We start from the raw sequence: 21,494 nt of genomic DNA, 5'->3' as shown, positions 1-21,494 counted from the left end.
ATTTGCGAAACAAAGAAATAACAAAGAAATATCCTGTCTCAGAGTGACGCTGAAAAACTAGTTCATGCATTTATTACTTCCAGGCTGGACTACTGTAATTCATTATTATCAGGATGTCCAAGAAACTCACTGAAAAGCCTTCAGCTAATCCAAAATGCTGCAGCAAGAGTCCTGACAGGTACTAGAAAGAGAGAGCATATTTCTCCTGTTTTGGCTTCCCTTCATTGGCTTCCTGTTAAATCCAGAATTAAATTCAAAATCCTGCTCCTCACATACAAGGTCTTAAATAATCAGGCCCCATCTTATCTTAATGACCTTGTAGTACCATATCACCCTATTAGAGCACTTCGCTCTCGCTCTGCAGACCTACTTGTTGTTCCTAGAGTATTTAAAAGTAGAATGGGAGGCAGAGCCTTCAGTTTTCAGGCCCCTCTTCTGTGGAACCAGCTTCCAGTTTGGATTCAGGAGACAGACACTATCTCTACTTTCAAGATTAGGCTTCAAACTTTCCTTTTTGCTAAAGCATATAGTTAGGGCTGGACCAGGTGACCCTGAATCCTCCCTTAGTTATGCTACAATAGACGTAGGCTGCCGGGGGATTCCCATGATGCATTGAGTTTTTCCTTTCCAGTCACCTTTCTCACTCACTATGTGTTAACAGACCTCTCTGCATTGAATCATATCTGTTATTAATCTCTGTCTCTCTTCCACAGCATGTCTTTTATCCTGTCTTCCTTCTCTCACCCCAACCAATCACAGCCCCTCCCAGAGCCTGGTTCTGCCGGAGGTTTCTTCCTGTTAAAAGGGAGTGGCCAAAGTGCTTGCTCCTAGGGGGTCATATGATTGTTGGGTTTTTCTCTGTATGTATTATTGTACGATCAGTGTTGGGGAGTAACGGAATACATGTACCGCTGTTACATATTTAAAATACAAAATATGAGTAACTGTATTCCGTTACAGTTACCGTTTAAAAAGGTGGTATTCAGAATACAGTTACTTTGTTGAAATAAATGGATTACACTGCGGTACTTTCCTGTTTCATTTTGTCGCGGGTCAGGACTGTTTGGGTTTTGTTTGACAGCTACGTTCTGTTGTTCCAGGCAGCAGCGTTACGGTTGCCATGGTTACAGGGCGACGCTCTCTCTCTCTCTGCGACTGTGTGTTTCCTGGGTGAGAGAGCGCCTTTTCGTTGTTGTTGTTGTTGTTGTTGTGCTAAGCTAACAGGCAGAATGCTACAAGCATAGCTCTAAAGAATGTAGCATCATGGGCAGTGTAGTCCGGGTTGCAGGGAGAATGGACTGCCATACACGTTATGGGTCTGTGAGCGCGAGGAGGGAGAAAAAGGGGAGTGGAAAGGTACGAGTTGTCATCGAGGAAAAACGGGAGCTGGAAGCATGTAAATATAATAATAACCACTTCAGCCAAGAAGAGTGCCTGACGAGCCCAGTTGTAAGTAAGCTATTAAGACTCGACTGTACGCTGTGTTTGTGTTTTCCTCCGAAACAATAAGTTCCGTTGGAGCAGTCTTTCAACTCCTCTCTCTGTCTCTCGTAAGAAAAGTTGACCCACACAACAAAGTAAAGCTATTTTTCGGCTACAAGACAACAGGGACCCCGCCGTATTAGTCAGAGGTCCCTTTACTACAGTTCGGAGTCGCGGACCTTCAGTAATACTAATAAATCACACAGCAATAGTACATTCACGTTGTTGTAAAAAGCATGATAATATATTAAGTAATCCAAAGTATTCAGAATACGTTACTGTCATTGAGTAACGTAACGGAATACGTTACAGAATACATTTTGGGGCATGTATTCTGTATTCTGTAATGGAATACATTTTAAAAGTAACCTTCCCAACACTGTGTACGATCTACCTTACAATATAAAGCACCTTGAGGCGAATGTTGTTGTGATTTGGCGTTGTTGTGATTAATGTCTGACACTTTGCCTCGGGTTTGATAACTAAAGGCTCCACCCTAAAACAGGTGGACTAGATTGAAATCTATGATTATTCACTCTGAAATATTCTTAGACACTACAACAGGTCATGCAATTAATTAGGTTGCTTTTAAATGTATCCTTGTCATTTTTATCCAATTGTATTGAGGATTGCAAATGTGAGAAGCGTTGATTACATCTGCAAACAGCATATTCCATTAATATTAATTACAAGTCACTGGATGCATGACATTATGATTGGGAGCTGAGCCCCCCTGACTTACATGTACATCCGTGTACTCAGTGTGTGCTAACTCAAGTCCACTGTCTGTACCCTTTACATCAGAATTCATAAAAACAGATATTATAAAAACAGCTTAGAAATATTGAAGTTTGGAATAATGCTACAAATATATTAACCAGTTCACAGCAGTACCAAAAACATATCCAGGTCTATACATGCGCTGACCGGAGATGAGTAAACATGAAAGAAACCATTATCATTACGTATAGTCTCACCATAGCAACACAGTATAAAAAGTACTCCCACACTCACATGGACATGCTTTCATACACTCACATAAAGGACTTGATCAATACACACAAATTCTGACTAAACAGTTTTTAATGTATTATTGAATTCCTCCAAATTAACTTGGTTTTTGTGTGTTACACATAGATGGTAACAACCATTTAAACCAGATTTGTGCTTATTTGAAAGCACACATGCAGAACAGGCTTATAGAGCTTCAAATACATTTGCATAAAAACACCAGGATTAAAGCTCACACAGTATTTTGGGGAAAAAATTATTAATTCACTTTTAAATACCGTAAGCAAATATAATAAGCCCTGGAACCAAGAGCTCTGTGTGCATAAACTGAGCAGGACACAGTACGTGAAGAACTGGACTCATTCATGTTCTGTTGTAGGAAGACTGACAGACACGCTTGCCTTCAGATATCAGCACAAATCTGAACAACAGTCACAGAGTTTTAACAACAAGTTCTCAGGGGACTTGGCAAAAATACCACATTAGCAAATATGTTACCATGGCTAATTACCTGCTCTGTTGTAACAATCTTTATTTGCAGCTTAAACCAGTTGTCAGTTATCCTTCAGCCCTGCTGCTTACCTTGCTGGTGGAATTTCTCAGTGTAGCATCCTTCACACTGTCTCTCCATGCCCTTGTCAGCTGTCAGTCAAACAGATACACCTGAGCTTCAGACCCTAAAGGACTATTTTGGATCAATCTCTCATTTCAGATCTTATTTTTTTCATCCTTTCAGTTTTATAAAAAAACTCAAGAAAATGAATTTTGACTCCAAGAAGGAAGGACACCTGTCATTTCAGTTAAATGTTCAGATGTTTCTGTTTAGTAAAGCTGATGTTCAAGATGATGAAACAAATCGTATATGATTTATGTCTTTTTTGAGAAATCACATTATTTCATTTCATAATTTTCATTTCATAATATCTAAGCAGAAATGCTTAAAATTGGCCTGACAGTAACAAAGATAAAGTTGAAGAAAACATGTCAATTGTATTAAGTCACTTGAATTTAATAATAATAATAATGGATTGGAGTTATATAGCGCTTTTCAAGGCACCCAAAGCGCTTTACAATGCCACTATTCATTCACTCGCACTTATACCCTGGTGGAGGCAAGCTACGGTTGTGGCTCAGGGGGCTTTTGTGGTAATTATAGATGCAAACAAATACACTCTCATGCTTTATATAGGTCTCAGTGATTTGGTTTACCATTTAACATCATTCTAAAATGAAATACATTTATTTGCCATCTCATTTTGTTGGCTCTCTTACCTCACATTTGATGCTTTAAACTATAAACTTGCCCAATGGTTTTGGACTTTACATCTTGAAGCCTTAGTATTAGCATTCTTGCTCACACCATGTTAGTTTTTCTGGACACAGAAATGGGAAGACGTTTACACACCAATTAAGTCAATTAAATTTTATTTATATAGCACCAAATCACAACAGCAGTCACCTCAAGGTGCTTTGTATATATAAGGTAGACCCTACAATAAAACAAGCCATTAGCTAACACTAGCTTGCTTAGCAAGCTGCATCCATAAATTTGGGCAAGTAAGAGACTAAAAATATGTTAGAAACTCACTCACCATAAATAAAGCAGAACATAAACTTCTTGGGTGTTCTTCATTCCCACTGTCACCAAGTGCCGGCTCATACTGTACCATCCATAGGAGCTTTGATGCAGTTTCCCTCCCCCCCAAACCTGACCATGGGCTGTTGACCCACACAAGTATAGTAAATTTCAAATTTTGGTCCCCACAAAGGTAGGAAAAACCGGTACACAAATAGACACACACAGACAGACACACACACACACACAGACACTCACCCCACCTTAAACAACCTCCTGCCACCCCCTTACCAATACTGGAAACAGCCCTCGGTCGTTTCTGCAGTGAATTCCAGTGATTTCAAAAGCCTGGTTTTCTTCCGCCGCTGCAGCTGAGCCTGTCAGTGGATCGCTTGACAGTCCACAGGTGGAATAACAAAGCAGCGAGCTCTTTCATGTGTTCGTGCATGCTCACACATACACAACAGGCTCCTGTGGAGAACTCATGTTTGCTGTTTACAAACCACTGCAGATCATTACAGGCGTGTGCGGGAATGGCAGGGGCCAGAATGGCTGAGGAGAGCAGTCAGCAGACTATACCTGGTGCATGGTATTGACTCCGGGTGCAGTTATCTCAGCTTGAGTGGAGGAGGAGGCTGCATAAGCTGCAGTCAGACTATGATGGAGAGGCAGGGAGGCAGACAGTAAGGTCACTCAAAGAGCATGGCTGCCAATGGATTTTATGCTTCCTTGCTGTTACACCCAGTGGATTTATAAACTCACTTGTTAAGAGAGGTAAAGCTCGCAGTGGTTTGAGTGTTATTTGGTCAAAGTGCGCAGGTGGATGCTTTATATAATGGTCGTTTGTATTCTTACCCCAGGCTTCAGCTGATCTCTATTTTCTCTGGCGGCTGAGGGTGACCTCGTATCATGTCCACCTCCTTTTTTTTTCTTAAAAAAAAAAAACATCTCGCTTTTAGAACGACATGCCAGTGCTGTGATGTGTTTCATGGAGATCTAGGTTTGAATCCAGCAGCAGTCTCACCATTCATGCACTCCAGGCAGTATTTGAGTAATGAAATGCAGTATACATTTTTAAACAGCACACATCTGCGCCAGGTCTCCAGCATCATCTCCGATTTTTTCTCTAAACCTTTACTTCAGCTTAGAAATTCATACTGTCAAGGTGTGGCCTTTATGATATTCCAGATATACAAAGATGTTTGTCCCCCCCCACACACACAGAATTACATTGATTTTAAGCTGCTTTTATTTTTATGTATTTATTCCCAACGTCTGTGGGAATAATACATAACCGAGAGCTCACAGAGCAGTGGCTGAAATGATCGGAACAGTTACCTCCACAGATAAAACTCAGCTTTTCTCCCGTTCCCTCACTTTTATCCAAACATAATCCCACACCAAATAGAATTACCAGTGGACGGGGTGGTAAAGATTTACTCAATAAATTGATCTTATGGCAAACAACAGTGGGCGGATTAGCTGGATAAAAAGAAGAGATCAAAGCCTGAAAAGATTTATATCCACCTCTTCAGAATAAGAGGGATTTAGAGTTTAAAACTAAATAAAATCGTTAATGTATTTTTTAACATTCAAATGCATGGAAATGAGGCCCTGTCCGTCATGCGTGACATAACCTTCAGGTAGGCTTTGTACATCTATGAGGAAGGTCAAAGCAGCAGCCTTTCCAGCCAGTATTCAGACAAAGATCCAATATTCTAAATTTGCGCCTTCACAATGGACTTGAAATGAAGCAATCAAAATCTCATTTAAGTGTAGACCTTCAGCTTTAATTTAAGGGGTTTAACAAAATATTGCATTAACCATTTATACATAGTGCTTCCATTTCCAGAGGCTCAAAAGTAATTCTCAAACCAAAATAATTAGAAATACAAATATTGTTTTCAGCAGTTTAATTCAAATCCTTTGTGAGCAATGACTGGCTGAAGTCAGAAATCTGAAAACAAAGCCTGCACGCTTATTCACATTTGTTGGAATGTTTTATAATGGTATGAATTATATTTAGGTATTAAATATTAATTGAAATATCCACTTTCATCAAAATGCTAGGTGTAATTTAAAAAACGCTAAACAAGCTTTTGAGTCTTACAGATCTTGTCCAGGTGTGTTTGGCAGGCAGGAGATGGGACCCAATGCAGGACTCGGAGAAGGAAAGTTAAATGCAGCTTTTAGAAGAACTCTTCATGAATACAAAACACTAAGCTTTAGCAAGGAAACTGGAGAAACTAGAAAGCTAAGCTGTGAACGGAGAACTAGAAAACTACCATAACACGGAGGTGAAGACACAGCATGGAGAGGGTACGACACGACAACAAGCAGGGGATGACAGAGGACTGAAATACACAGCGGGGTAATCAGGAAATGGGAGACAGAAAGGAAACATGGCTGGGACTAATTGGGCAGGACGAGACAAGGGAAGCAACGCAGAATACCGCCACGGACCTTAGTAAAACAGGAAGCACACCAACTGAACTTACAGATACAGACTGAGATCGCAATACTGACACAGTATAGAGAGAGCACAAGGAAAGGGATAACTTAGACAGGAGACGTGGGAGCAGGGCAGGCACAGAGACACAGACTAGACACTAAACAGAAACCAAAACCTAAGAACAAGCAAATCTTAGCAAGAATTAATCCAAAACACACAACAGTCTTAATCAAAACAAAAACACAGAGTCAACAGACTCAGGACCATGACAGGATTGTTCTAAGATTGGCAGATGGGTTAAAAATCAACATAAAGTGGTGGATATATATATATAAAAAAACCTAGCCACAACCATAAGCATATTACTAACAACCTCTCAAATATCAAGAGGTTGAACTGATGCAGTGATGCTACATTTTGGTCATTAGAGGTGGGCAGATTGATCCAAATATCGATAGTATCGACATCAACACTGGTATTTAAACGATACTAATGCAATTAGTATTGGGGGGTTGGAGCCTATCCCAGCTGTCTTAGAGTGTGTATACCCTGACGCAGAGAATCACCAGTTAACTTAACCCCACTGCATCCCACTGAACTGTGTTATATACTTTTTTTATGAAAAATATCGTCATGTTAATTCTTTATAGCCCAAAGTACATTTAAACAACAGAAGCTGACCAACAGTCAGTTAAAGGGAGGCACATTTACATTCCATGTCTCTAAAAAAACCCACAGTATCCATGTCCTTAACTGTTAACTAAACTGTTTTAGTTAGTCTGTGTTGATACCAACATTTGCGTATCACACAGCAATATTGGTCATTTAGTTTAATGAACCAAATGAAGCGGATCTATCTCGCCAAAGTCAATAAGCTGTAAAAAAAATTGTGATGAAAAGGACTCGTCACAGGAGAGTCGTTTTTGTGCTCCAGTGCACACACTAAACCAACACGCAGGAGTTTTTTCTTACATTGCCTCAATACCTTAAAAAATTAGAAGCATCCTGTCTCTGAGTGATTTTGATGCATTTATTACTTCTATCAGGATGTCCTAAAAACTCCCTAAAAACCTTCAGTTGATCCAAAATGCTGCAGCAAGAGTCCTGACGGGGACAACAAAGACAACATATTTCAAATATATCAAATTTATAGTATTCATAGTATTTCAATAAAGCGCTTCGGTCTTAGGCAGAGCCGATAGCGTACATGGCCCCTCTTCTGTGGAACGAGCTCCCAGTTTGGATTCAGAGGACTATCTCTACTTTCATGATTATGCTTATAGTTAGGGCTGGATCAGGTGATCCTGAATCCCCCTTTTGTTAGGCTGCTGGGGGGAGCTTCTATTGTTTCTAACCCTGTGTGGTTGCACACCACTCTGCATTTAATCATTAGGTATTATTAATCTCTGGCTACCTTTGACATGTACCACGATGTGAGCAACGACAGGATTTTTAGTCCTGTCTTTGCTCACATCGTGGTACATGGCTGCCTCTCTCTGAGTGTGGAGGTTTCTTCCTGCTTAAAGGCTTCCTTCTCACTGTCACCAAGTGCTTGCTCAAACAGGGTCGTGTGATTGTTGGGGGCTTCTCCCTATTACTGTAGGGTCTACATACGTAAAACACAAATAGGTTTAATGGCAATGTATGATTACACAGTAATAAATGGCCAGCCAACCAGATGTATTGATAATTAATAAAAAACAGAAGACAGCAGATGTGGAAATCCCAGTGAAGAGCAAAAAACTCTAAAGTGGTCCCAGTGATAATGGATTAAAAATGGATGAGAAACAAGGCCCAGTACTTTTGTCCATATAGTGCATGTTTTCACGCCACAGTGACTTCTTCCTAAAATGTTTTAATCTTTCAACACTGTCAAACACAGTGGAACAGGGTTCCTTTATCCTCCAGGTCAGGGACACTCTAAGGGCACCTGTAGAACAAAGCGATGTGGTTTTAATGTCTTAATGAGGCTAACTGGTGGGAACTCAAGAACAGCCTCAGAGACTAAAAATAAAGCAGTTGTGGAAGTTAGTTCAACTGGATTCATGAAAAGCAGAGTAATGGAACTATGAAGAAAAATCTGCATGATGCACCACAACTCTCACGCCAGTCCTCTCCAGCTCATTATGGCCATCTTGGAGAGCTGATTTGGAAAATGTACCCTGCATTGGAAATTGAAATAAAAAATTCACTGGTGCGGCACTTTGGTCTTTTTAAATGGCAGAAGTGCTTCACAAGACCACCAGTAAACTACTTTCCTCTGCTCTTAGCTTAAAAGCTTGCATCCACATATCCATTCATATAAATGTGCAGCATATTATATTCTTTTAGAGGTACACTTTAGTCCTTTTGGATTATAACCCAACATTCTGAAAACAATGCTGCATAATTATAGATGAATTGACAGGCGAGACAGCCTCTGTTAGAGAACGGCAGCCAAAGTGTCGTAGAGACTGATGACCCCGTGTTTCCACAGCAATCTGCTCCTGTTCCGTAACAGCAAATGTTTAGCTCCCACTCATGCTCTGCGATCGCTCTCCTCCTCTCTGTGTGTCTTTACTCTCTGACTTGAATCAACAAAATCACAAGTGTAGCGAATCCCGTCAGCGGCACGACTCCTCTTTGTCATGGAGGTGTGAATATTTTGTTTCTGTCTGTCTGTGTTTGTGCATAATTATGAACTGGCAGCTCGTCATTTATAATCTGAGAGGAGAATCATTTAGCACTTGTTGTGGAAGCTGAAGCCAAACAGCTCTCTCTATTGACATGTTTGTTTTCCTTTCTTTTACTCTAATCTGTGTCCAAGGTAGGCTCGGGGAATTTTGGAAAAGCAATGAGCACAGACGCTTCATGAATATTATTTTTTTGTTATTCCAAAAGCTGATAAGTGAAAACGGCAACAAATTGAGCATAGTTTATTTTTTCTTATCTTAATCACGGTGCTAAAAACCTGCAAGTAGATAAATGTTCTAACTGAGAAGTCTCTGTCAGAAATAACCATTGGAGCAGCAAATGCGGATTAATGCTGAAAATAGTCCCCATCAAATGCACCATTTCCTCCTGTTTTCATCTGACACTCAACACTGATCTCTTTTAACCCAAACCACAATCGTTCCTTGCTTTTCAAACAGTTAACTGTATGTAATAGTCTTTACTAAGCCCTAGTCAAACACGAATCTAAACAAACCTTAAGCAGAGCTTTAAAAATGATCAGATGTATTGATTTTTTATTCTTTGGATTTGATGATATTGTTATAGACTATATTACAACACAGTTTGCCCTCATGCAGAAATAATTATTTAGAAGATCCAAATGAATAGTCGAAAATATTATTACGCAGCATCAATTTAATATTAATGGGAAACAGTGGGGGGAAGCAGAAGTGGTTATCATCTTCTGAAGGGATTATCTCACCAAAGAATTCACATGCCCCCTACATCTACTCTTAGTCCACATGTTGGTCCTTTAACAAACAGAGAAAGCGCAGGAAGAAGCCCTGTGACAGATCATTATTTTATCGGCAGTGATCTAAGTGCAGTTGACACAATTGTACATTTTTTGCTACATGTTTATCGTCTGAGACTCTGTTCATGGAGTCAAAAATGTTTCAAATCCATTTAAAATATTAAAATAATCTCTCCATACTGCCACTTTCCCACCAACGAAATCAAGCGAAAGACCAGTTTCAAAACATGTAAAACTCCAAACAAGTCTTCAGTGCAATCAGAGCTCGCAGTTTATAAACCATTTCCCCCATAATAAACCATCATAACCCCTGGGCTATTTTCCTTTAAATTTTCACCTGAAAAAGCAGCCTCAGATGCACTCTGTCACAGCTCAGCGACTGCGAGGCCAAAATGAACAACCGTGGGCTCTGTGCTTCCGCGACACTTGGGAAAATTTGAAATACAATAAGACCCCAGGTCCCCATCACAGGGTCAGGGAAAGATCAGAAAAAGTCAACGCACAAATATATATTTTTACCGCATATCAAAAATATACACGAGCCAATGAATAGCATCCTGATAAAGAGGAGTCACTCGGTTTGTGAACGTGTTCTAAAAATTCTCAGCCTGCAACTCTGCAAAATATGATGTTACACAAATGATGCACTTTAGTCCTAGTAGTACTAGGTGGTCTCTTCACTGAGTGCATCACTCTACTACCTTTTAAAATGGCAGCTGTTTGAGTTCTATTAACAGACACAGGCTGGCCTTGGTACAGGTATCTCCAGAAGACTAAATATTGCCAGGGCGCCTTGGTGTTCAGTGCTTTTGATGCATTATTTAATAACCACCTCAACAGTGACCATTCTGTGATTAGGGTTGGGTTTGGCATATACTACATGGATACATGAATTTTAATAAAACAAAAGGTATTTATCTATTTAAAATCAAGTGCTAAACACTGTGAGTGATAATGGGCTGAAAATTGCATCAAAAAGAGGCGGGCATTAATCAAACCCTGACCTTAGATGGGTCACCAGTGACTCTTCAGTAGACTGCAGAATTCTAATAAAGGTGTTTCCTTCATGTGTGAGGCGCACGTCTTGCTTTATCCCAGACCAGTTTGTCCTTGATGGTGTTTCAGAGCTGCTAAGGCCACATGTGCACTCTGTCCAGTGAAAAAGCTCCTCAAAATCACCACCAGACGTGGTGCAGCGGTTGGAGATCCTGCTGCTAGTCACTCATTCAATCGAACTGTCCAGTTTCTTGGACTCATACTGCAGTGCAGAGAAGCCACTATTGTGAGCACTGCTGAAAAAAACGAGGTCTGGCGATCGGTGGAGCAATGCACCACTTAGACAGAACTTGTGCATATAGAATTTCTGTATACACAAGTGCAATATATAGCACCTTGAGGTAACTGTTGTTATGGTTTTGGCACTAAAATAAAATAGAATTGAACTGAATAATGTGTTGGTTATAGATGGCACTGAGTTTAATACTGCTGACATGTTTAAGTTTAACTTATATTTCAACAACAGCAAAAATAGAGAAAACTGTGCTTATGTGGGTACACAAATGACCTGATTTAGCATTTTGTTAGAAGTTAATTCTAGTGCTTTACAAAAAATACCCATTACCAAATCCTGCTGCATATGGCAAACGTTAGATCTGATGCAGGCAGAAACTCCTTTCTTTACTGACTTGAGTGGACCTGGGAATGCTTCAGAAGAACTGAGTTTTACTATGAAATATTACATAAATTTGTGGATTTGTGTTACATTTTTCAGTGTCTACATGTCAGCCTGAATCCACTTTCTACTTATTCACTGAATGTATATTTGTAGGAATAGTCGATACTATCCCTCTGCAGTGTTGCCTCTGGGTAACACACCTACTTTCACACTCACAAAGTCATCTGATTTCGTCTTTCTTTTATTTCTACAATGGCTGAAGTATTATAAAAACTGATAATGTTAGTTGTTTTACATGATAGAGCATCTAGGAAGAGATGCATGTGCTAACTGAAACCACACATTTAAATATAACATAAAAGCTCAAACACTGAAATATGAGTCACTCTTATGAAGAGGGTTATAATGTTACGACTTGACAGACTGTTGCAGAGTAATATGAAAGTAATGTAACTAGCAGTGTAATGAATTACCTATCCAATATGTAAGTTTAAAAAAATGCATTATTCATTTTTTCTATGAAGGAACCCAACACTGATCCTACAGGAAGCTCCACAATGTTACAATGATAGAAAATGACTTTCAAACAGCACTGCACCATGGTGGAACAACAACCAGCCCAGTCTCATATATTAACATGTAAAACAATCACAAAGAAGCAGTGCATTTGTTACATTCTGCACATGTTTTAAACTATGTATTTAGGATGCCTGTTCCCTACCTGGAACACATACGTACTTCTAAGTTACATGGCCTGACACTTTTGACACTTTGTGGCTGAACTGCGTGTGAAACTGCGGAAACACTTACACTTTGCAACTATACCCTCAATTGTGGATCATTTAGGATGGAAGAAAATTTTACAGACTGAATTGTTACAATGGTGACAATCTACTACAGTCCCAGGCTTAAATTCAGTGCCTATACACAGGTCTGTATAATCCAGCACCTCAAAATGCAGTCTACATTTACAAACAGACGGACTTAGTTCAAAAAACAAGAAGTGTAGTTCATATAGTGTTTCTGTGTATATGTCCTTGCTTCTTTTATTTTTCCCATCCTTTACCACTATTGTAAAACTTGTCACACAATAAAAGCTACAGGCAATAACTGCATATTTGCATTAAAAAAATAAAAGCTCACAGTAGAATAATTGTGCAGGTGAGAATTAAACCTGGGTCGTTAAGAGTTGCAGATAAAGTGTCCGCCCACCTACCCTTCCTCTGCACTATTTCAGCACTGAGCTGCTGTCTGTCTTCTCAAGTCTTTTCATATCATCCTTTCAAACATCCGAGTCTTACTTTCCGTGCATGCAGCTTGGATTTCCATAAACATTTGCATTCTAAGACATTGTGTTCATTTCCTCTAAATTTCCAGGAGACCAAGTGACTTCGTTCTCTATTACTATCTCTCTCTCACACACACACGCACACTGCCATTCAAAGTGAAACACTGCAGGCCAAACACACACACACACACAGCAGCTTTCAGTCACACAGCCATCCCTGATAAGAAATATGGGTAACAATGTGATGTCTGCATCAATAGGCCACTTCAACCCAACATCCAAGAGTCATGTGGGATCAAACCCACATCAAAGCCTGGCCGACGCTGCTGTGAGAGCCGGGCAACAATGGAACAATAATTAAAGCCACATGGATATCCAGCTACCTCCCGTCACACACATCTCTCGCTTCCCCTTTGTCATAGAAATGTACAGATCACCGTTTGATGTCTGTCATGACAACAGGCCTCGCACATCACGAAACGCAGCTCCTCACCACACAACATGGAAGCAAGTCATTTCCATTCATTTGAATGCAGTAAACACTCTCATTCACTAAGCAGCTGATCATTATTTGCTGTCATAACCAGCAGTAATGCAGCAGCAATACATAACAAAATGCCAAAGAGCCTCCAATGCACTGTTAAATGAGGCAGCGTGCAGGAATATGCTTTGGCTGTATTGATTCAGCCACTTTTTATCCATCCATGAATAGTTGGGCTCATTTACTTCATTTATCATGTAATTAATATCCAGAACGAGCTCATTTTTTCCCTTTCCCACCCTCCACTTTTTTCTTTGATTAATGCTCTTATTTTTCTTCTTGATGGGGCTGCGTCCTGCTTGGATTGCGGAGGGCTTTTTTTAAACTGTTTCAGGGAAAAGTTGGAAGCCCAAGTAGTCGAACTGAACTTAGAGCCACGGATTGAAAAGTTATGGAAATGAGAAATGTTTAACCGCTTCGGGGAAGCAGCTGGGGGTGGGGGGATGAAGCTAACAAAAAGTTCCAGAAAAGAAAACAAATACCCAAAAACTTAGTGTTCTGTCGGCTACAGAGGGACGAGGTTTGATAGCATAAGGTGCTTGTGCGGAATAGCAGGGGATACAAACTGGATGCCCTTATTTCCTTCATGAGTGGGTGTGCTCCAAGCAAGCCTCGCACAACTCTTGACAGGGAAAGGGCACGCGCCGAGAGAGATGTAGAGAGAGAGAGGGAGAGATTCCCTTGTACCTCTTGAGCATCGATGTCCTCCTCGCTGTCACTCGGCTCCGGCGCTTTCACGAACCACCACTGGATCTCCAAATACACGGAGGCGGTTCCGCTTTGGAACGCGCACGCCATTTCTATGTTTTGACCCTCTTTGACGGTCATGTTGGAGGGCAGGTCCGTGAACCGACCTGCGGATGAGAGAAGGAGCGGGGGGAGGAGGGGGTGAGGTGGGGGTAATAATGATGAGGCTAGTTTGTGCGTCGTCTACACGCACAGAATCACTCGAGTCTCCTGCTCGCTGATGGCCGCAGCAGCTGCGTTACTGAGGCACACGTTTGACGAAAGGTGCCTTCTTGTTTTTAATTAGAGAGCACCCCCCCCCCCCCCACACACACACACACACACACACACACACACTCCCCAGCACCACCATCACCACCGTCACATATAATGACGCGTCTTCATCTGGAATTTACGTAACGCACTCCTGCTACATTATTCACAAACTAAATTGGAGCAGCCATGCCCCCCTCCGCAAAAAACCTTTCCTATTATACATGCGTGTATCTTTGTAGCCACGGCGGAGCTGGTTGAAACCGCGTTAAAAATTCCAACTAAGCTTCGTGGTGTTTGCCTGAGTGTGATTCAGTCCACGGGTGTTTTTTTGTTTTTTTAAAGCACAGATTGATAAAAGAGTTTGGTTTGAAGATAGCCTTCTGTGGAGCGGTGACGACATGACATTTGTAAACTTTTAAACCAAACCGTCGTTTACGTCCTTTTCGACAAACTCCCGGTTAAACTGTTTAGAGCTTTGTAGCTGCGATGCGGCCAAAGGCGAGCGTGAGAGAGCCCGCACCGACGCAGTTTGAAAGTGGCGAGCGACACCAAGCAGCCACACGGAATCCGGAGCGTCAGCTTTTCAGGAGCGCGGACAGACGCAGGCAGCTGCAGCTGTCCGCGGTGCTGAAAGCTTCTCATGAAAGGCAGCCTTTAAGACAAGTTTTATCTCCCCATCAAGCGTCGCTGTGAAAGAGGTGCAAAGGGGGGAAGAGGGGGAAGGAGCCCCCCCTTCTCTTCTGAGCGCGACGTGAAACGACTTGATCTGAAACAATCACCAGTTGCATTTTTTTTTCGTCATCAGCTTCAGGAGAAACATTCATTCTGAGATCGCTTTCCCTTTCTTTTTTCTCCAGTCACTTAAAAAAATCCCTTCACAACAGCCTCTTTTCCCCGTTTTCCGCCAGCAAAGCTGCGCACTTTTAACACTTTCTCCCACCAGTGCAGGGCAGCAAAGCCAGACACGATCGCGCTCGCACGCCAACATTGTTTTTTCCCCCCTTTTGGTTAAGAAAATATGCCATCCTTACCTTCAAAAGAGAATCCGAATTGAACGCAAAATCCGGTTAAGAAAACAAATCCAACAGTATCGTGTGAGGTCCACATCATTCCAAGATCAAGGGGCTCGTTTTTCTTTTTACATCAGCCGGAGGAGGATAGAAAAAAGACGAATCTTTCCAAGGGGGCGAAGAGGGGGGAAAAATCCTGCACACCAGCAAAATCAAACAGTTGCTGGGCGAGTGTGTTTAAACGGAGATTTCAGAAGGATGAACATGCTGGAAAGCTACAGCTTGTCGTTGCCGAAGTTCTTTTTTTCTCCTTCCTTCTCTTTCTCTGTGCCTCTCTGCGGGAGAGACTGTCGACTGCCTGGTTGCACTGAAGTCTGTGAAATAACCGTGTTGCGGTCTTCTTCTGCGCTACCAGAGAGACGTCAGTCTAGTGGATCACTGTGGCATCCACACTCTCCCCACACCTCTGCAAATCTAGTCCTCATCCGGCCCTTTTTTCCTGTCACCTTGACCGCTTAATTTAAACAAAAGCAGCACCGAGCGTTTGCTTTACAGTTACTACTTTTTAACGAGCTTATTTTATTTGGACATTTTTGCAAATGATGCCCAAATGATGCGAATACAGATTTTTAAAGGTCCTACTTATTCACAAAACTTCAGTTTTTTGAAAGAGAACCTTAAAGTTTGTCTAACATGCACAAGAGCGCGTATTAAATGTGGGTGTGTCAAAATCTGGTGCACTCACGCAGTCAGGAGTTCGTCTAAATATTGTAGCTTCACAAGTGAGCAAATAAGAAAGATGACAGTTTGGAGGTGGGTCATGGCAGGGCAAGCATAACATGTCCCGAGTCATTAAGCTAAAAGAGAGCCTGCTGGAATTTGCTATTAGTCTCCCGGAAAGAGTGAGAACATTTTGGCCTTTGATGCAGTGCTTACATATCGTGGCACCACTAATGTCTGCTCATAACGTGAATGGAGATCATTCATCCTTTGGGGAGGCGGACAGGTGTGTATAGGTCGACTGGCATAAAGTCAGAATTCAGGAGTGATGGGAATAACGCGTTACTAACGGCGTTACTTTTTTCAGTAATATAACTAATTACTATTTCTATCATTACAACGCCGTTACCTTTACTAACAAGAAAATGCGGTGTGGTCGCTTTACTATTTTTCAACAACCAGACGGTTGAAGCTGCCTTCAGCTTACCGCACCTTACTGCATCAGAAGTAGCTGCCTACTAGAAAATCTAGTAGACAGCTAGATAGACAATAGGTAGACAATCACTTTCGCCCGCTTAAGCTGCAGCGGCAGCTTGATGCCTGATGATCACTTTTTGGCACAACACCTGGAGCTAAGGGAGCAAAACAATCGCATAAGTGCTGCTGTTTGACCACTTAAAGATAGCAAAGCAACAAGGTGATATATACCAGTTTTTAAATTGTGTTGATAGGCCACCTAAAACCAGAGTAATGCTAAATAATATATACATATTTTTTTCCTGAATAGTTTCGTCATGTTTACTGTCTAAGGACAGTGCAGTGAGCACTCTCTGCTTATGAGAGTGCTTGCTAGAGTTTAAAAAAAAAAAAAAAAACCTGCCCCTTCCTGTTGGTGGAAAAACACCATGTCCGCCAATCAAAAATGATATGCCAACATGACATTTGGTTGTTTAGGAAGAGGGGGAAGTTTTATGAGTGACTGCAAGAGAGAGAGAGAGAGAGAGAAAGACAGCAGAAAAAGAGAGAGAGCGAGAGAGATTTCTGATTTTTAGCTGTTTGGAGCGTGTAGTTAATGTGTTGTCTTGTGTAGTTGGTGTGTAGTGTTGTGTGTTAGACAGTGTTGGGTAAGTTACTTTAAATTAGTAAATTAGTTACATTACTAGTTACTTCTAGCAAAAGTAACTCAGTTACTTCAAGTTACTCATTACTTTCAAAGTAACTAGTTACTAGGGAAAGTAACTTTGTTTTTACTCAGAATTCTGGTTTTAATATTGTGTTGCTTCCCTAACTGGATACCCAGCAAGGATGCCAGTCTTCTAGCTTGCTTACATGTTAGCACGATCTTGCCACAAGTGCACTGTGCCACCTACCAACAGAAAGGAAAAAATAATGTGCACATTTCCACGAGAGAAATCCCACGCCTGGACCGTCATTGACCGCCGCCATGATTCTAGCCTACGTCACAGCGTCACGTGCGCTTTTTACATCCAACAATAAAACTGCAGTCATGGTGCTTTCGATGTACTCAGAACAGAAATTCTGCCTTCCAAATAGAGATTGACAGACCACGTGACATTCACGCATTGCATTGTGGGTACGAGTGGCAACAAAATCAAAACACTCCATCAAGCGCTAGCATTTCCAGTGGTGGTAATCATTAATTCTGCAGTTTTAATCCCTATTTGCATTTTATTTGGTCCAAAAACAGTTATATACAAAACGACGGAGAACACGGCAGCTCCGTACAGAGACAGAGTTCACGCAAAGGCAAAAAAAAAGTACAAGGAAAAAATCAAAGGAGTTGAAAGAGTCAGACCCATACGAGCATACAGAGTGGAGTAAGTACTGCCCAACTTTCATCACACACATATTTATTATTATATGGTCCAAAATGTTTAGTAACTTCAGATCCCTGCAACAAGCCCAGGTGCAGTTTACTTTGGTGATTTGGACGATTCCATCTCACAGCTGTTGTTAAACTTCTTTTCCTTTATCTCCTGTACAGGCCAACGCATGTATTTGACGTTTCAGGTTGTAGTATTACACAACATTTTCAGATCTAATAGAAATAAAATAAGTGTTTCATAATTCACTCAATTTATTGTCATTATTTATAACTAGCATTATTGCTTCATGCTATTATTGAATCGCACAAGAAAGAGTCAAAATTGTATTCCATTGTGCTTTATTAGCTGCTTCAGTGAAAAACAAATCAACAATGCAAAAAAACCAAAAAAACAAAACATATCAAAACAACATACTGGAAAATGGTTATTCATCACTTGCTTGCTTCAATACAACACTTGGGCACATGTATGCGTGACGTTTCGTGTTTTGATCTCGCTCTCTCTCTTAACCGATCAAATCTGGCTGTGGTAGCAGCTTTAAACTCGGTCTGACCCAGGCTGATAGAGGGGCCCAGTCTGGATCGCATTCCTGCATTTTGTAGGCTGGTTTTCCTACAAAACACAACAAACATTAGCCCGCAAAGCCACAGTGAACAAAGCAGCATAGTGCAATGTTATGATAAATTACGTAATAACTACAACAGAAGACGTACCTCTGTGGGAATGCTTGGAGCAGACTAACCTGTGAGCTGGAGTGTTCTGGAACGTTATATTTGGTCTTTGAATGGCTGCAATCCAGGCCAATCCAATCCGTCGCCTCTTTGTTACTTCGGTAACACGGCTTGAACAATTTCTCTTCCACGATGGAATCCGATAACAACCGATCTCTTTACACGTCGGCTTCCCGTGGCTGTCATGCGACCGGCTATTGCAGTTAATAATACAACAGCTTCTTGCCATTTTTTGTGTTTCTTTTCATCGCTGTGTGACTGTTTTCTTGTGAAAGCCTGCGCGCGCTAGTACCGCTTGCCACTCGTACCTACAATTCTTTGCGGTTTTACGCCGGAAATGACGTCACATTTTCAATCTCTGTAGGAAGATGTAGGTAACACCAGACTGCAGATGAGCTGCATACAGGGCTGGACTGGGACAAAAAAAATATAGGAAAAATCATAAAGCCTTTGAATGAAAACAAACACTGTTGTGACAGTGATGTACACTGTTTTGATGGTATATATGAATCAATCTATCAATCCTTTGTTGTAAGATTCAGATAATTACTTTTTAAAAGTGAGACATTTTAAATGAGAATAAGAAAGAAAAGTATTTCTTTGTGCCCCCCTTTCCCTGTTAATGCCCCACCTGGACCCCTGGCAAAACTTTGCTAGACCCGCCCCTGCACAGTTACCAGCTGTCAGCTACCTAAAAAAGGATCCTGGTGTTATTTGTCTCTCAGAAACAGTTCATAACTTCCCTTCAACTCATTCATGTCACCTAAAAGGTAAACCTGTTTCTCCATCACCTGTTCAGCTCTGATGATCCAGTAAGGACATCTCCTGGTTTCATCTTCATGTTTTTCCTCTCACCACATATCCAAACCGACATCATGACCTGCAGTTTTACAGCTGTGGCTCCAGCAAACATCAGCTGATACTAGAAATTAATATTAAATAAATTCTAACAGATCTGATCAACCTTAAACGTGCTGCTGCTGTTTAACGCGACATTCACTGGTTTCCTCTTTCTGGCGCAAAGTGGGCGATAAACAAACAAGAGAGACGGGACTTGCGACAGAAAAAACGATCAGCTGATCATTGATCAGTTTCTTGATTGAAGTAGAAACAGGAGAGGGAGGGCAGAGAATGAGAGAAGAACAGGCAGCTGTGCAGCATAACGACAGAATAACTCCAGCTTTGTGTCTTTTTCATTGTAGCTGAAGTTCGGGACAAACTCTTCCTTTTTCATCTCAATACAAAAATAATATTTTCTCTGAATACGAGAATTCTGTTTTTTAGGGGACGGTTGGAAACTCTAATAATTAACCTTATGAACAAAATAAAGTTCACTATCAGTAACATCATAGCACCCACCCAGCTGTATAGAAACTCCGTCATGCTAGCTAGAACGCAGTACGAGTTATTGTAACTGACTCTAAAAAGTCAGCATAACGAAAATAAACTCCACCTAAACTTGGTTTATATCTGACCCAGTTCAGTTCAGTTCAGTTCAGTTCAGTTCATTTTTATTTCAAACATTTCAAACATGTGCCTTCACAATCATTACAAAATATCATTCCATTATTTGTTTGAAAAGGAGTAGGCTGAAGTATTTACTTATTTGTCCCTACCCCCTCAAGTTTTACCTCTCATTCATTTAATTTTTTTTTGTCTTAAATTAAACAAACAACATATGAAACATATAAACATATGAAGTAAAACAAAACATAACATACATAAATCAAAAACAAGAAATTAGCAAGCCCCACCACAGTATAGTTTCTTTCATATGAAAAATACAGAATGTGTATATTTGCAGATACACAAGTTATGGAAAAACAACAAACCAAAACAAAACAAAAAAACAAAAAAACAACCAAAAAAGAACCGCAACACCATTACCAGCAACATTACCATCCTGGGTTAACCCCGTTTTCTTCATTCTTATACTTATTTAAAATTAGGTTTTTATATTTTACTTTAAACTGTTTTATGTTTTGACTGTCTTTTATTTCTTCTGTTAGACTGTTCCATAATTTAACTCCTGCAATTGAGATTGACATAGTTCTTAAAGTTGTTCTAGCACTTTGTATTTTTAAATTCCATTTCCCTCTTAAGTTATACCCACCTTCTCTTTCTATGAACAATTTACAGATTTCTTTGGGAAGCAATTTATTTCTGACTTTATACATTATTTGCGCTGTTTTAAGCTTCACCAAGTCTTGGAATTTAATAGCTTGCATTTTGACAAAGAGTGCATTTGTATGGTCCCTGTACCCTACATTATTTATTAATCTAATGGCCCTTTTCTGTATTATAGTTATTGTTTGTGTGTTACTTTTGTATGTGTTTCCCCAGACCTCTACACAGTAGCTCATATATGGCAGTAGTAAAGCACAGTATAAAATGTGCAGTGCTTTCTGATCCAACATATGCTTTGCTTTTCCCAGGACGGCAATGCCCCGTGCCAATTTCCCCCGAACATAAGTAATGTGTGGCTTCCAACAGAGCTTGTGGTCAATGATCACCCCAAGAAATTTTATTTCATTTACTCTTTCTAAATATACATTGTCAACACATATTTCTACTTCGATGTTTTTCTTTTGGTTTCCAAACAACATAAATTTGGTTTTATCGAGATTCAATGATAATTTATTTATATCAAACCACTTCTTTAATATCGTTAATTCCTGTGTGATCATTTCCAA

General features: G+C 40.5%; 1 protein-coding gene across 2 annotated transcripts in view; it reads right to left on the bottom strand.

The window, feature by feature from the left end:
- vstm2a (V-set and transmembrane domain containing 2A) overlaps positions 1–16,220 on the bottom strand; it is a 110,705-nt gene extending 94,485 nt beyond the window's left edge. The window contains exons 1-2 of one of the 2 annotated variants that reach the window (XM_082547616.1): positions 15,525–16,220; positions 14,179–14,345 (exon numbers count right to left, since the gene is read on the bottom strand). In XM_082547616.1, coding sequence (XP_082403742.1) covers positions 14,179–14,345; positions 15,525–15,603 — 246 coding nt within the window. In that variant the 5' untranslated portion in view covers positions 15,604–16,220. The remainder of the gene's footprint in view (positions 1–14,178; positions 14,346–15,524) is intronic. The other variant, XM_082547615.1, reaches the window with a different exon arrangement.
- Between the last annotated feature and the right edge of the window lie 5,274 nt (positions 16,221–21,494).

This window comes from Aulonocara stuartgranti (assembly GCF_965226115.1).
Source record: "Aulonocara stuartgranti genome assembly, chromosome: 9".
Lineage (NCBI taxonomy): Eukaryota > Metazoa > Chordata > Actinopteri > Cichliformes > Cichlidae > Aulonocara > Aulonocara stuartgranti.
Note: the sequence above shows the minus strand (reverse complement) of the source record. Positions and strands in the feature narration are given on the sequence as shown.